Genomic DNA, 14,010 nt, shown 5'->3' with positions numbered 1-14,010 from the left:
CTGCCCTCTGCCATGTAGCCTGCTACCAGCTCTCCGTTTTGTTTATATTCTCTCAAGTGCACAATATTTAATGGGCGTTAGAGTTTGGGGCCTTCGGAAGATTCCTTAAAATGAGGCAACTTGAGTTTTTGTTTGTGGTGTTTTCTCTCTGCGGGACTGAAATTGCCTGCTGGGAAAGTTCTTCATTATGATGATAGCGCTTAGAGGCCCTGTTGTGTTAGTTGCTGTACAGACGCCTGAAAGGAAGCACTCCCTTCCCTGAGCAGCTTGCAATCGAAAGAGACAAGACAAAGGCAGTGTTGTTATCCCCACTTTGCAGATGGGGAACATAGGCACAGAGAGATGAAGTGAAGGGTGTGGGGAAGCTTGAGGCAGAGTTAGGAATTGAACCCATCTCCTGAATCCTAATCAAGATCATTAGCCACCAGCTGTTCGACTCAGCTTGCTTTGCAGAGCTGTCAAGGTGAAAGTGCAGACCTGTGCATTCGCCAGATAAGTCTCAGCTTTTTCTCCGCTCTCTCTACAATTTTAGAGAGGAGTAATTGCCAAGACAGCGTGCCAGCTGTGATGGGAGATTAGGTAAAACCTCTCTCTCTCTCCCTTCCCCATCATATGCCTCAGGCATGTCCACCCCAGCCTGCCTGGTTTTCACAAGCAGACAGGGATTTTTAAGGGAAATTACTCAGGCAATAGATCCGCTTTCTTAAGATGCTTTTACAGACTGGCGAGAAAGGGAAGTATGCATGAATTCTGCCTGGTTTATTTTGAAGGTTAGGAAAGATGCCTTCAAAAATCAAATGTTTGGGCTTAAAACTCCTTCATGGTGTTTGCATAAGCAAAAGGTCCAAGCGGAAGGCCAGATCCTGATGCCAGCACGTATCTGGAGTAACTTGTGAGTAGGCAGCAAGTTACCCTGGATTTGCACCGGTTGACGCGAGGGCAGGTTCTGGCTCTGGGGGGTCTGATTTTCGAAGGAGTGCACAAAATCCCATGTTTCATATTCAAATAGGCATTTATGGTGTGTAAAACACTGCAGTCTCCTGGCTTTGGGTGTCTACCACTGTCCTCTAGTGGTTGGCTCCCAGAAAGAATAAAGGAGCCTTTCTGGGTATGCCTATAGTGCGCACGAAGCCTGGGCTCTGATGCAGGTTGGCGCCCAAGTCTGACCACACACAAATCAGTGTGACTCGGGTCAGCAAGCACTGAGGGCCCAGGCCCTAGGACTCTGCTAGGGGGATGGGTCAGAGCCCAGGTCCTGCTGTGACAGATCCAAGCCCTCTCCTTGTGCAGTGTGGACACAGCTCAGGCTGCAGACCCGCGGTAAATGGTCAGCCCAGTGCAGGACGGATGCATTGGCAGGGCTGAGACACCCGGATCCAGCAATTGTAGTGCAGTGTGGACACTCAAGCCCAGGCTTGGAAACACCAGGTCCCACAGACCCAGGCTTAGTGTGCAGTATAGTGCTCCCATGAAAGGGGTTACCTGAAGTGGTTGAGACCTGTGTATTTGGATGGGGGTTCTAGCCTTGGCTCCCCAGGTGCATGTCTTAAGTTTTTGTAGTGACTGAGTGTGCAGCACGTGGACAGTCTCCTACGGATACACACTGCAGACCAAAGGTCCATCTCCAGCCCCATGGGTCAGAAGCACAGGGCTGGCTGGTAGCAGCGAGCTGGGTGCTTTGCTGCCTCCTTGTCCCTGACGCACTGTCTGGCTGCCTACGCGGGGGTCTGTGCAGCACCCGTCTGGCACTCGGGTGCCATGGCGACATGTTTTTCAAACATGATTCGTATGGAAACCGAGGCAGATCAGTGTGTGTTTTTCAGATTGTTCTCAAGGCGCTGGGGTCTCTCCTCACTCTGATCTGAGTCCGCATTCAAGGGCCCATGGCTAAGGAAGCTCTGACCCCACTCGCCCTCATGGTCCCGTCCATCCTCCAGAGGTACTCATAAGATATATAGTATTGGAATTGGAAAAGGTTCAGAAAAGGGCAACAAAAATGATTAGGGGGCTGGAATAGTTTCCATATGAGGAGAGATTAATAAGACTGGGACTTTTCAGCTTGGAAAAGAGCTGACTAAGGCGGGATATGATAGAGATCTATAAAATCATGACTGGTGTTGAGTAAGTAAATAAGGAAGTGTTTGCTCTTTCTCATAACAGAAGACCTAGGGGTCACCAGATGAAATTAATAGGCAGCAGGTTTAAAACAAATAAAAGGAAGTATTTCTTCACAGAATGTACAGTCAACCTGTGGAACTCCTTGCCAGGGGATGTTGTGAAGGCCAATACTATAACAGGGTTCAAAAAAGAATTAGATAAGTTCATGGAGGATAGGTCCATCAATGGCTATTAGCCAGGAAGGGCAGGGATGGTATCCCTAGCCTGTTTGCCAGAAGCTGAGAATGGTGAACATGGGATGGATCACTTCATGGTTACCTGTTCTGTTCATTCCCTCTGAGGCACCTGGCATTGGCCACTGTTGGAAGACAGGATACTTCGCTAGATGAACCTTTGGTCTGACCCAGTGTGGCCATTCTTAGGCACGTAGCTGCTGTGGGTGGTGATTTAGAAGGAGATGGTTTCTCAAGCAATCAGGGCCAGCCACCATCACAGCCAAGTCCTTGAGTTTGACGCTGTGTTTCCCGGGCAGGAGTGTGGTGGGGGGCTCCCAGTTGGTTTTCGTGTTTGAGTGGAGGCTGCTGGGGTCTGAGCCCACTGGAGCAGCCTCGGGGCTGGGGGGTTCACTACAAGGTATAATAAATAGCAGCGAGCTAGCCCAGAGGTCAGGAATGGCTGGGTAAGGATATCTGAGCACCTCACAATCTTCATTAAAAGAAAAGGAGTACTTGTGGCACCTTAGAGACTAACCAATTTATTTGAGCATGAGCTTTCGTGAGCTACAGCTCACTTCATCAGATGCATACCGTGGAAACTGCAGCAGACTTTATATATACACAGAGAATATGAAACAATACCTCCTCCCACCCCACTGTCCTGCTGGTAATAGCTTATCTAAAGTAATCTTCAGGTTAGGCCATTTCCAGCACAAATCCAGGTTTTCTCACCCTCCACCCCCCCCACACAAACTCACTCTCCTGCTGGTAATAGCTCATCCAAACTGACCACTCTCCAAGTTTAAATCCAAGTTAAATCAGAACATCTGGGGGGGGGGGGGGTAGGAAAAAACAAGAGGAAATAGGCTACCTTGCATAATGACTTAGCCACTCCCAGTCTCTATTTAAGCCTAAATTAATAGTATCCAATTTGCAAATGAATTCCAATTCAGCAGTTTCTCGCTGGAGTCTGGATTTGAAGTTTTTTTGTTTTAAGATAGCGACCTTCATGTCTGTGATTGCGTGACCAGAGAGATTGAAGTGTTCTCCGACTGGTTTATGAATGTTATAATTCTTGACATCTGATTTGTGTCCATTTATTCTTTTACGTAGAGACTGTCCAGTTTGACCAATGTACATGGCAGAGGGGCATTGCTGGCACATGATGGCATAAATCACATTGGTGGATGTGCAGGTGAACGAGCGTCTGATAGCGTGGCTGATGTTATTAGGCCCTGTGATGGTGTCCCCTGAATAGATATGTGGGCACAATTGGCAACGGGCTTTGTTGCAAGGATAAGTTCCTGGGTTAGTGGTTCTGTTGTGTGGTATGTGGTTGTTGGTGAGTATTTGCTTCAGGTTGCGGGGCTGTCTGTAGGCAAGGACTGGCCTGTCTCCCAAGATTTGTGAGAGTGTTGGGTCATCCTTTAGGATAGGTTGTAGATCCTTAATAATGCGTTGGAGGGGATTTAGTTGGGGGCTGAAGGTGACGGCTAGTGGCGTTCTGTTATTTTCTTTGTTAGGCCTGTCCTGTAGTAGGTAACTTCTGGGAACTCTTCTGGCTCTATCAATCTGTTTCTTTACTTCCGCAGGTGGGTATTGTAGTTGTAAGAAAGCTTGACAGAGATCTTGTAGGTGTTTGTCTCTGTCTGAGGGGTTGGAGCAAATGCGGTTGTATCGCAGAGCTTGGCTGTAGACGATGGATCGTGTGGTGTGGTCAGGGTGAAAGCTCACCAACAACCACATACCACACAACAGAACCACTAACCCAGGAACTTATCCTTGCAACAAAGCCCGTTGCCAATTGTGCCCACATATCTATTCAGGGGACACCATCACAGGGCCTAATAACATCAGCCACGCTATCAGAGGCTGGTTCACCTGCACATCCACCAATGTGATTTATGCCATCATGTGCCAGCAATGCCCCTCTGCCATGTACATTGGTCAAACTGGACAGTCTCTACGTAAAAGAATAAATGGACACAAATCAGATGTCAAGAATTATAACATTCATAAACCAGTCGGAGAACACTTCAATCTCTCTGGTCACGCAATCACAGACATGAAGGTCGCTATCTTAAAACAAAAAAACTTCAAATCCAGACTCCAGCGAGAAACTGCTGAATTGGAATTCATTTGCAAATTGGATACTATTAATTTAGGCTTAAATAGAGACTGGGAGTGGCTAAGTCATTATGCAAGGTAGCCTATTTCCTCTTGTTTTTTCCTACCCCCCCGCCCCGATGTTCTGATTTAACTTGGATTTAAACTTGGAGAGTGGTCAGTTTGGATGAGCTATTACCAGCAGGAGAGTGAGTTTGTGTGTGTATGGGGGTGGGTTTTTGGAGGGGGGTGAGGGAGTGAGAGAACCTGGATTTGTGCAGGAAATGGCCTAACTTCATTATCATGCACATTGTGTAAAGAGTTGTCACTTTGGATGGGCTATCACCAGCAGGAGAGTGAATTTGTGTGGGGGGGTGGAGGGTGAGAAAACCTGGATTTGTGCTGGAAATGGCCTAACCTGAAGATTACTTTAGATAAGCTATTACCAGCAGGACAGTGGGGTGGGAGGAGGTATTGTTTCATATTCTCTGTGTATATATAAAGTCTGCTGCAGTTTCCACGGTATGCATCTGATGAAGTGAGCTGTAGCTCACGAAAGCTCATGCTCAAATAAATTGGTTAGTCTCTAAGGTGCCACAAGTACTCCTTTTCTTTTTGCGAATACAGACTAACATGGCTGTTACTCTGAAACCTGTCACAATCTTCATTGTATTTACCCTCCCAGCACCCTGTGGGGTAGGGCAGTGCTGTGGTCCCCATGCCACAGAGACTACACGACTTGCCAGCGTCGCGCAGGGCGTCACCGGTAGAGCAGAGAATGGACCCCGGGGTCCCAATTCTGAATCTAGCACTAACCGCTATGCCATCCTACCTCTCAGAGTCAGCGTGGCCAGTTCAGAGTCTGATGGCACAGAGCGCGGCGTTCTGGCCAGCTGGAGATGGGACGGGGTTTGTGTGACAGCCTCTGTTTAGGTTCATCAGGAGCTTGGATCTTCGATTCCAATAACCCCAGCGTGTTACTCCCGGCTGAGTGTATAAAGCACAAATCGGTTGTTTTGGTGGGGAAGGGGAGAGTCGGAGCTCCCCCTACTGGCCCATTGCAGAATAAACTAGGCACCTCTTAAACCCTGAATCAAATGCCGTCTTTTACTTGGAGCCCTAATTTGTCAGAACAGAGGAATTTCCCACTGTCTGCCTCCATTCCATGGTACATCTGAGCTGTGCCACGCTGGTAAACGTTAGGATCTGCGCGGGTGGGAGAGGTCCACGTGGGCGGAGTCCAGTAGTCAGCATCCCTTCTGTTTATAGATCATCTCTCCTGTCAAAGGAGCCCAGACTGGTCAACGGGTTCACCGCACACAGGGAATCCCTTCGCTGAGCACTGAAATGCAGCCACCCTGGAGCAGAGCAGAGCACAGCAGTTCTATTCTGCATGGTGCAGTGGCATACTGCAAGGAGATGGGACGAGCCGCTCGTGTAGCTGGCATGTAGGGAGGCAGTATGGCTCTCATTATGGGCCCAGATTTCCAGTTCCAAAGGGCGGTTTTTATATTCTGGATGCTGGCGTCCTTCGCAGCGGAGGAGTGGCACTGCTGGGAGTGCAGCGTTGGAAAGAAAGCGAGAGCGTTGCGTTGTGGCACGGGAGAATGAGGGCGTGAAAATCGGTCTCCTTGATTGCTGCTGTACTGAGGGGTTGTACAGATGAGGCTTAATCTCTCTTTCCCTCTCTCTCAGCCGCTCTCCATCTCCCCTGCAAGCAACTGAAAAGGAGAAAGAGAGTCCCACTGAGCTGGCAGAAAGGTGCCTGCGGGAGTTACTGGGGCGAGCGGCTTATGGTAACATTAAGAACGCCATCAAACCTGTTCTCATGTAAGTCACTCAATCAGGTGATTGTCCCTCCACCCTGCCTGCATCTCTCTTGGGCTGGACACTCTGGCTGTCTGTGTTCTCGTTTCCTCATCCCCTTTTGTCCCAGAGGGGGACCCTTTTGTATTGTTGATAATAAGGAACACTAATATTGCTGTGAATTAGTGAGGCTTGGGTCTACGCTACAGAGTTAGGTCGACATAAGGCAGGTTATGTTGACCTAACTATGTCAGAGTCTACACTACAGGGTTGCTCCCACCAATGTAAGTGCCCTACTACACTGATATCATAACTCCACCTCCAGGAGAGGCATAGGGCTCAGGTTGGTGTAGTTAGGGTGAGGCAGTGCCTGTATAAACACTGTGTTCCTTACATCTGCTGTTGGCTGGCTTGTCAATTTCATGGCTCAGCTGGAGCTGTGAAATTGACGAGAAAGTTGGCTCCTTCTCCCCAGCCCGGTTGCTGCCAGGTCTCTACTCCAAGCCAAGCTGCCACCCAGGCTCCTGGCTTGAGCTGCCACTGGGAACCCTGCTGCCCCCTGGGGTCCTGGCTCCTCGCTCCCCATGGGGAGTACGGCAGCTGACTGGACTCTGGGCGCAGACCTCCTCGCCGGAAGTGAGAAGCCCTGGGTTACTGTATCCCAGCTTCTGGCTGGGAGTGGAGGAGGTGAGAAGCCCGGGGGGAGCTGGTGAGGAGCTGCTTGGAGCTGAGAGCCCGGGCTCTCAGCCCCCCACACTACCCTTCTTCAGTCGATGGAAGCGCTCCTGGTGAGGACATGCGCCACCGACAGAAGGAGGGTCATGTGGACATCAGCCACCGCAGTAATTACTGCAGTAGCTGTATATCGGCCTAACATAGGTCTACTTAAGATTGTAGGGTAGACATACCCTTAGTGTCGCTTTGTATGTAATGGAATCATAAGAACATCAGAACAGCCATACTAGGTCAGACCACTGGTCCATCTAGCCCAGTATCCTGTCTTCCAACAGTGGCCAATGCCAGGTGCTTCAGAGGGAATGAATGGAACAGGTAATCATCTAGTGATCAGATCTACTCAGCTGTGTGTCATAAACTTTAGACTGCTTATGGGCAGCGGAGATTCTCTTTTAGTTCAAGTGGCTGTGGGACCTGTGTTTCTGGATCAGGATGAGCTGAGTTCCATCTCTGCTGCTGCTTTGAAGTCAGTGGCTGCAGCCTGGAGCAGAATGGCAGCTCTGATGTCCCGGAGGCAGTGAATTTGTTCCAATACCTAGGGCATTGCACTTTTTCAAGTGCTGTGTACGTGTTTGGTAATCTCCTCCTCCCAACAACTACTTCCCCTAGTGGGCAGGTAACTACTATCAGCCCCAGTTTGGTGAGGAGGGAAACTGAGACACAGAAAAGCTGAATGATTTGCCCATGGTTACAGAGGGACTGAATGGCAGAGCTGGGATAAAGACCTAGGAGTTCCTGGGTCCCCATCCCAGCCATACAGAAGCAAAGTCAGTGAGCACAGTTGTGGACTAACCCCTGAAAGTGAGCAGCTCCTGGTCCTGGGAGGGAATTGCAGAAAAAGGCAGACAAATTAGCTCTTTACAGGGTTTGAGCTTTAGCTGGCAGTTTGCAATTCTACGTCGGCTCCCCCTTCCCGATCTTTGCTCTTCCGCCTCCTTTCACTCCCTGCTCTGACTGCTTCTGTGTTACCTGCCTCCCACGCTGTTTACTTGCTGTTTTCTCTGAGCAAAGGGAAAAGATGCCTTTGCTTGTCGTACCAGCAACTCTACAAGCCTCTGTAATCGTTAAACTAACTCTTCTCTCTCTCTCTTTTTTTTTTCCTTTCCCTGAAGCCATCTAGACAACCACTCGCTCTGGGAGCCAAAGACGTTTGCTATTCGTTGCTTTAAGATCATCATGTACTCCATTCAGGTGAGCCGCTGGAGAGATGGCGTTTTGTGTCATTTCAGTCCTGTAATGAATTGTGAGTGCATGCCCCATTGCTCTCTACTAGGAGGAATCTGAACTGCACAACTTGTGTGTCAGTGGCCCGGTGCTGCTAACTGTGGTGAAGGCCTGTGCTTTTTGAAGAGAAGGATCTAGCTTCTGTCCCTGTTGTCGCTGTGAAAGTCTGAGTAACCACTGCATGCAGTGCTCTGGCAATGATGGACAGATTTGTTGCACCCTATATAAGACCCTGTGGGTAATTCCCTGGAATTAATCTGTATGTGTCAACACAGAGATTTGCTATCAGATGGTTCTTCGCAAATTACATCAACATATAAATACTGATATCTTGCCCTTACACGGTACCTTGCAAAGATGGGGAGGTTGTTACCACCATGTTACAGATGGGGAAATTGAGGCACGGAGGGTAAGTGACTTGCTCAAGGCCATACAGAACTCCTGATTCCCAGTCCTGTGCTCTAACCGCTAGATCATACTACTTCCATGATTTACCTGTGGCACTAGTGACTGATCCTAAACCCGTCATTCAGTCAGTGAGAGTTTGCCTGAGTCGGGACTGCAGGATTGGGGAACGCATTGAATCCTTGTCGTCTTGTTGCTGCCTTTGTCCTTCCCTTTCCTCGTTCATTAGACACGCTCGCAGCCCGGTGCAGCAAATAATGAGAGACCCTCGCTGTGCTGGGTGTCAGGATCCTGCCCTGCACTCTGGAGAAGGACAGAGAAGGCCTATCATGAGGCTGGAGCTCCCAGGAGGAATTCAGGCTGACGCAGCCAGAACTCCTGGGGTGCTCATGCTGGAGTGGGAGTGCAGAGTCCCAGCTGTGCTAGCCGGTTCAGGCAACAGGACCATGGCCCTGCCCTCTTCAGGGAGCTGCTGCATGTGAAGTGGCTAGCAGGGACTATGCTTCCTAATGGGATTCTGGCCAACCCCTGGCAATCCACTCCTGGAGCCCGTCCTTGTGCACCCACTTCGGGCTAGCCAGAATTTGGCCTCGAGATCTCCTGTCTTGGACAGCCAGGGCATTGCAGATACAAGAAGTAATGCCTTAGGCTAGGGGGTCCCATCCACAATTGCTATATCAGGGGACCTCTGTTACCTAGGCAGAGGTCAATTACCTGCCTTGGAATTTGGCCAGGGCTAGCGACCCTTTTTTGCGAGCCAATAAAACGCCGCTCTAAAGGACTGTGTGTGTGTGCGGGACCCAGAATACAGCCTGTCTCTCTCCTTGGGGAGCCATTCTTTCCCTGTTTGTCAGTGCAAAGCAACGTCCCATTGAGTTAGGTGGTATGGCAATATGGTGGAAAAACCTTGTCAAGGGAGCCATAGGGAGCTACCCGTTTCCAGCTTGCTGCTGTTACATCAGTGCACGCCGCCTGTCTCGGCAGAAAGGGAAAGGAGCCGCCCGAGGCTAAGCACAAACTGTGCAGACAGGAGAAAACGATACAGATCAAATTCTGCGCTCAGTCACTCCCGTGGAGCCCCAGTGGCTTAGCAAGATGTTGCCTGGAGGTAAGTGAGGGGAGAATTTGACCCTCATGTGTAGGATACTGGAAAGATATTGAAACAAACTGTGAAATAATCAGTCAGCCTCTGGAGGAGAATAGGGTTAGCAGGAATGGCCAGCATGGCTTTGTCAGGAATAAATCACGGCAAACCCACTTAATTTCCCTCTTTGGCAGGGTCACTGGCCTAGTCACTGGGCGGGAAGCTTTCGACATAGATTCATAGATATTTAGGTCAGAAGGGACCATTATGATCATCTAGTCTGACCTCCTGCACAACGCAGGCCACAGAATTTCACCTACCACTCCTACAAAAAAAAACCTCACACCTATATCTGAGCTATTGAAGTCCTCAAATCGTAGTTTAAAGACTTCAAGGAGCAGAGAATCCTCCAGCAAGTGACCCGTGGCCCATGCTACAGAGGAAGGCGAAAAACCTCCAGGGCCTCTTCCAATCTGCCCTGGAGGAAAATTCCTTCCCGACCCCAAATATGGCGATCAGCTAAACCCTGAGCATATGGGCAAGATTCATCAGCCAGATACTACAGAAAATACTTTCCTGGGTAACTTGGATCTCACCCCATCTAATAGCCCATCACAGGCCATTGGGCCTATTTACCATGAATATTTAATTACCAAAACCATGTTATCCCATCATACCATCTCCTCCATAAACTTATCGAGTTTAATCTTAAAGCCAGATAGATCTTTTGCCCCCAATGCTTCCCTTGGGAGGCTATTCCAAAACTTCACTATACCTTGATTTCAGTGAGGCTTTTGACACAGTCCCACGTGACATTCTCATAAGTAAACTAGGGAAATGTGGGTTTGATGAAGTTACTATAAGGTGGATTCACAACTGGTTGAAAGACTGGAGTAGTTGTCACTGGTTTGCTGTGAAACTGGGAAGATGTATCCAGTACGGCCCTACGGGGGGTTTCCTGGCTCCAGGGCTATTCAGTCTTTTCATTAATGGCTTGGAAAACGGAATGGAGAGTATTCAGATGCCATCACGCTGGGAGGGGTTGCCAGCCCTTTGCAGACGGGATTAGCATTCAAAACCACCTTGACAAACTGGAGAATTGGTCTGAAATCCAAGAGATGAAATTCAATAAAGACAAGTGCAGCGTACTTCACTTAGGAGGGAACTATCAAAAGCACAACTACAAAATGGGGAATAACTGGCTAGGGGGTCGTACTGCTGAGAAGGATCTGGGGCTTATAATGGGTCACAAATTGAATATGAGTCACCAGTGTGATGCAGTTGCGAAAAAGGCTAATATCATTTGGGGTGTATTGACGGGAGCGTCGTATGTGAGACATGGGAGGTAACTGTCTCGCTCTGCTTGGTGCTGCTGAACTGCTGGAGTGGGAGCACTGTGTCCAGTTCTGGGTGCCACCGGTTAGGAAAGACGTGGACAAATTCGAGAGAGTTCAGAGGAGAGCAACAAAAAGGACCTGTGATCAAAGGACCTGTGAGGAAAGGTTACAAACACTGGCCATGTTTAGTTTTGAGAAAAGAAGCCTGTCAGGGGACGTGATAACAGTCTTTGAATATGTTAAGAGCCATTATAAGGAGGATAATTATCAATTGTTCTCCATGTCCTCAGACTGCCTTATCTGCAGCAAGGTTTAGGTTAGATATTTAAGTGAAAACTTTTGAGCTCTCAGGGGAGTTGAGCTCTGGAACAGGCTTCCAAGGGAGGTTGTGGAATCCCTGTCATTGGAGGTTTTTAACAGATTGGCCAAACACCTGTCAGGGATGGTCCAGTTTACTTGGTTCTTCCACAGTGCAGGGGGCTGGACTTGACAACTTTTTGAGGTCCCTTCCAGCCTGACATTTCTATGATTCTATGCTTTATCTTTTTCCCCTTCTTGCTCTGAAGCCCTCCCCTTTCAAGTGACGTTGTTGGATTGAGTTAGGCCCCAGATTTAGGTTTTGTTAGAAAACAGGATTCTAGAAATCCTGAGGTAATTAGAAATGTTTCCATGATCTCTTTGTTTGAATCCCAATGAAAATATATTTCTGTCTGGATTGTCTTCTTGCTTCCCTTCTTTGTTGTCACTTAGCCCATTTACTTTTCACCCGTCGCATTGGTTATTTATCCTTTTTCCACTCTGCGCAGCTGGGCAAACGGAGAGGAAGGACAGCTTGGTGGTTAGGGCATTAGCTGCGGAGACCAGGTTTCAATTCCCAGCTCAGCCACTGACTTCCTGTGGGACCACGTACAAGTCACTTAGCCTCCCTGTTCCTCAGTTTCCCATCCTTACAATGCTGATCGTAGCACTGTCCTGCCTCACAGTGATGTTGTCAGGATAAATCTTTTGCTACTACAGTGATAGGGTACCAAAGATGTCAGTGTCACTTTTGTTTCTCGTTAATTTTGATTTATGGCTCTCTCCTGACAGCTCAGCCCTGCTGTCCTTGGGGAATGCTTACATTAGGAAAGGCACCTGTTTTCATTGCATGTTTTATCTTGTAAACTGCACGATGCCCATTATATTTAGATTAGGTTTTATAAAATCAATTTTTTTTACAAAATCTAAATGCTGGGCGTAAGTAACTCACTAGGGTCCGTTTGAAGGATACACAATCAATACATTCTCCCTTCATAAATACCTGGGGTTAATCACTTATTGGACCAACTCCTGTTGGTGAGAGAGACAAACTTTCGAGCCACACAGAGCTCTTCTTTAGGTCTGGGAGAGGTACTCAGCGTCACAGCGAAATACAAGATCGAATGGATAGTTTAGCATAAATAGTAAGCACATATTGTAAGGGACCAATGCTAAGCTATTTGACCTTGTATTTATCTGTGACGCTCTCAGTGCCTCTTCCAGGCCTGAACAAGAGCTCTGTGTGGCTCAAAAGTTTCTCTCTCACCAACAGAAGTTGGTCCACTAAAAGATATATGACCTCCCCCACTTCATCTCTTTCATATCCTGGGACTGACCCGGTTACAACACCCACGCATACAGGATTAATCATGACAGTGGCTTTTATACATATGTAAACCCTGTAAATCATTTCCCCTATATGAACATCTCCAGACTAAAGTTCCATGCACTAGACTTTTGTAAGTATGTTTCCATTCTGCACGTACATTTCTATTTGGTAGCTCGAAAAGACCTGTTAAGGCATCAGGTGTATTCCTGGGTCAGTGAAGGTTGTTCCCTCCATGGTATATTTCCCTGTGCCTCTTTCCATAAATACACTGGTGCAGTCTGTGCGAGCGCATCTTCTACTGGCTGGACCCAGCCTCTTACTTTCCCTTCGTTAAGGGTGGTCCCCTTGAGATCGAGTGGCAGAGACCAGTGCTTTTGGTGCTGAAGGTTCCTGATTCTGTCCTTCCAGGGGACCTGTCATACCTGCATGTCTGTGGCCATGCTAATGTGCGCATGAAACGAGCCGCTGAGCTCTCCGAGCCAAGGTAGTGGGTGCCATTAGGAGTGACACATTTATCACTCACAGGTGTTAAATTGATCTCAGCACTTGCGGGATTGGCCACAGAATTCCTCCCCAACTCACCTTCCTGCTGCCATCTCCCTGGCGTCAGTGGGATTACACAGGCCGCAGGCAGGCACAGAATTTGGCCTGGTATGGAAGATTCCACACACACAGGTCAATAGTTCAGTGCTGCGTACATCCATTTTTAATGGCCACCATTGTGCGGTCAGGAAAGGCTCTGTGCAGAAGTGACCCCGCACCCTGTGTGCCTTCCAGTTAACTCCGCTGCCTTCCTTGCAGAGGTGGTGCTGCTATGGGAAAGCAGGCTGGATTCTGCCCTCGCATGGGTGTCATCTGCCAGGTGCTGACTGTCAGGCCTTCCTTTCTTGCGCTGGTGTCCGAGGCAGGAATTGCCCCCAAACCGCTAAGGTCGGCCCAGCTCAGCAGCCATATATCAGCGTGGCTCACTCTCTGCTTTCCTTCCAGCCTCAGCATTCCCACTTGGTGATCCAGCAACTCCTGGGACACCTGGATGCCAACAGCAAGAGTGCAGCCACGGTGCGGGCTGGGATCGTGGAGGTCCTGTCGGAGGCAGCTGTCATCGCAGCCTCGGGATCAGTGGGTAAGGAAGGGACCCAGTCCAGTGAGCCTCTGATCATGGCCGGAGGGCACTCCCATGGCTTTCCCTGTCCCTCCAGCGGCTGAGCCTGCATCTGCCTCTCCAGGCTGGAGCTCCCGGCCGGGCTGGAGTGATTCCCTTCAGGCTGGGGCCCGCAGCAGTAACTGATCTGAGAGGCACGGTGGGAGCTGGGTTCTCAGGAGCCAGAAATGGCAGCTCCAGGAGCCATGGCG

At 49.1% G+C, this 14,010-nt stretch overlaps 1 protein-coding gene across 2 annotated transcripts in view; it reads left to right on the top strand.

The window, feature by feature from the left end:
- The window catches only part of EFR3B (EFR3 homolog B), a 76,021-nt gene that overhangs the window by 38,431 nt on the left and 23,580 nt on the right, over positions 1 to 14,010 (top strand). For both annotated transcript variants that reach the window (XM_077811498.1, XM_077811499.1), the window contains exons 5-7: positions 6,135 to 6,269; positions 8,093 to 8,171; positions 13,645 to 13,780. In XM_077811498.1, the coding sequence (XP_077667624.1) occupies positions 6,135 to 6,269; positions 8,093 to 8,171; positions 13,645 to 13,780 (350 nt within the window). The remainder of the gene's footprint in view (positions 1 to 6,134; positions 6,270 to 8,092; positions 8,172 to 13,644; positions 13,781 to 14,010) is intronic.

The sequence above is a fragment of the Eretmochelys imbricata genome, chromosome 3 (genome assembly GCF_965152235.1).
Source record: "Eretmochelys imbricata isolate rEreImb1 chromosome 3, rEreImb1.hap1, whole genome shotgun sequence".
Taxonomy (NCBI): Eukaryota; Metazoa; Chordata; order Testudines; family Cheloniidae; genus Eretmochelys; species Eretmochelys imbricata.
The sequence above is the reverse complement of the archived record's forward strand: the minus strand, read 5'-3'. Positions and strand labels throughout refer to the sequence as shown.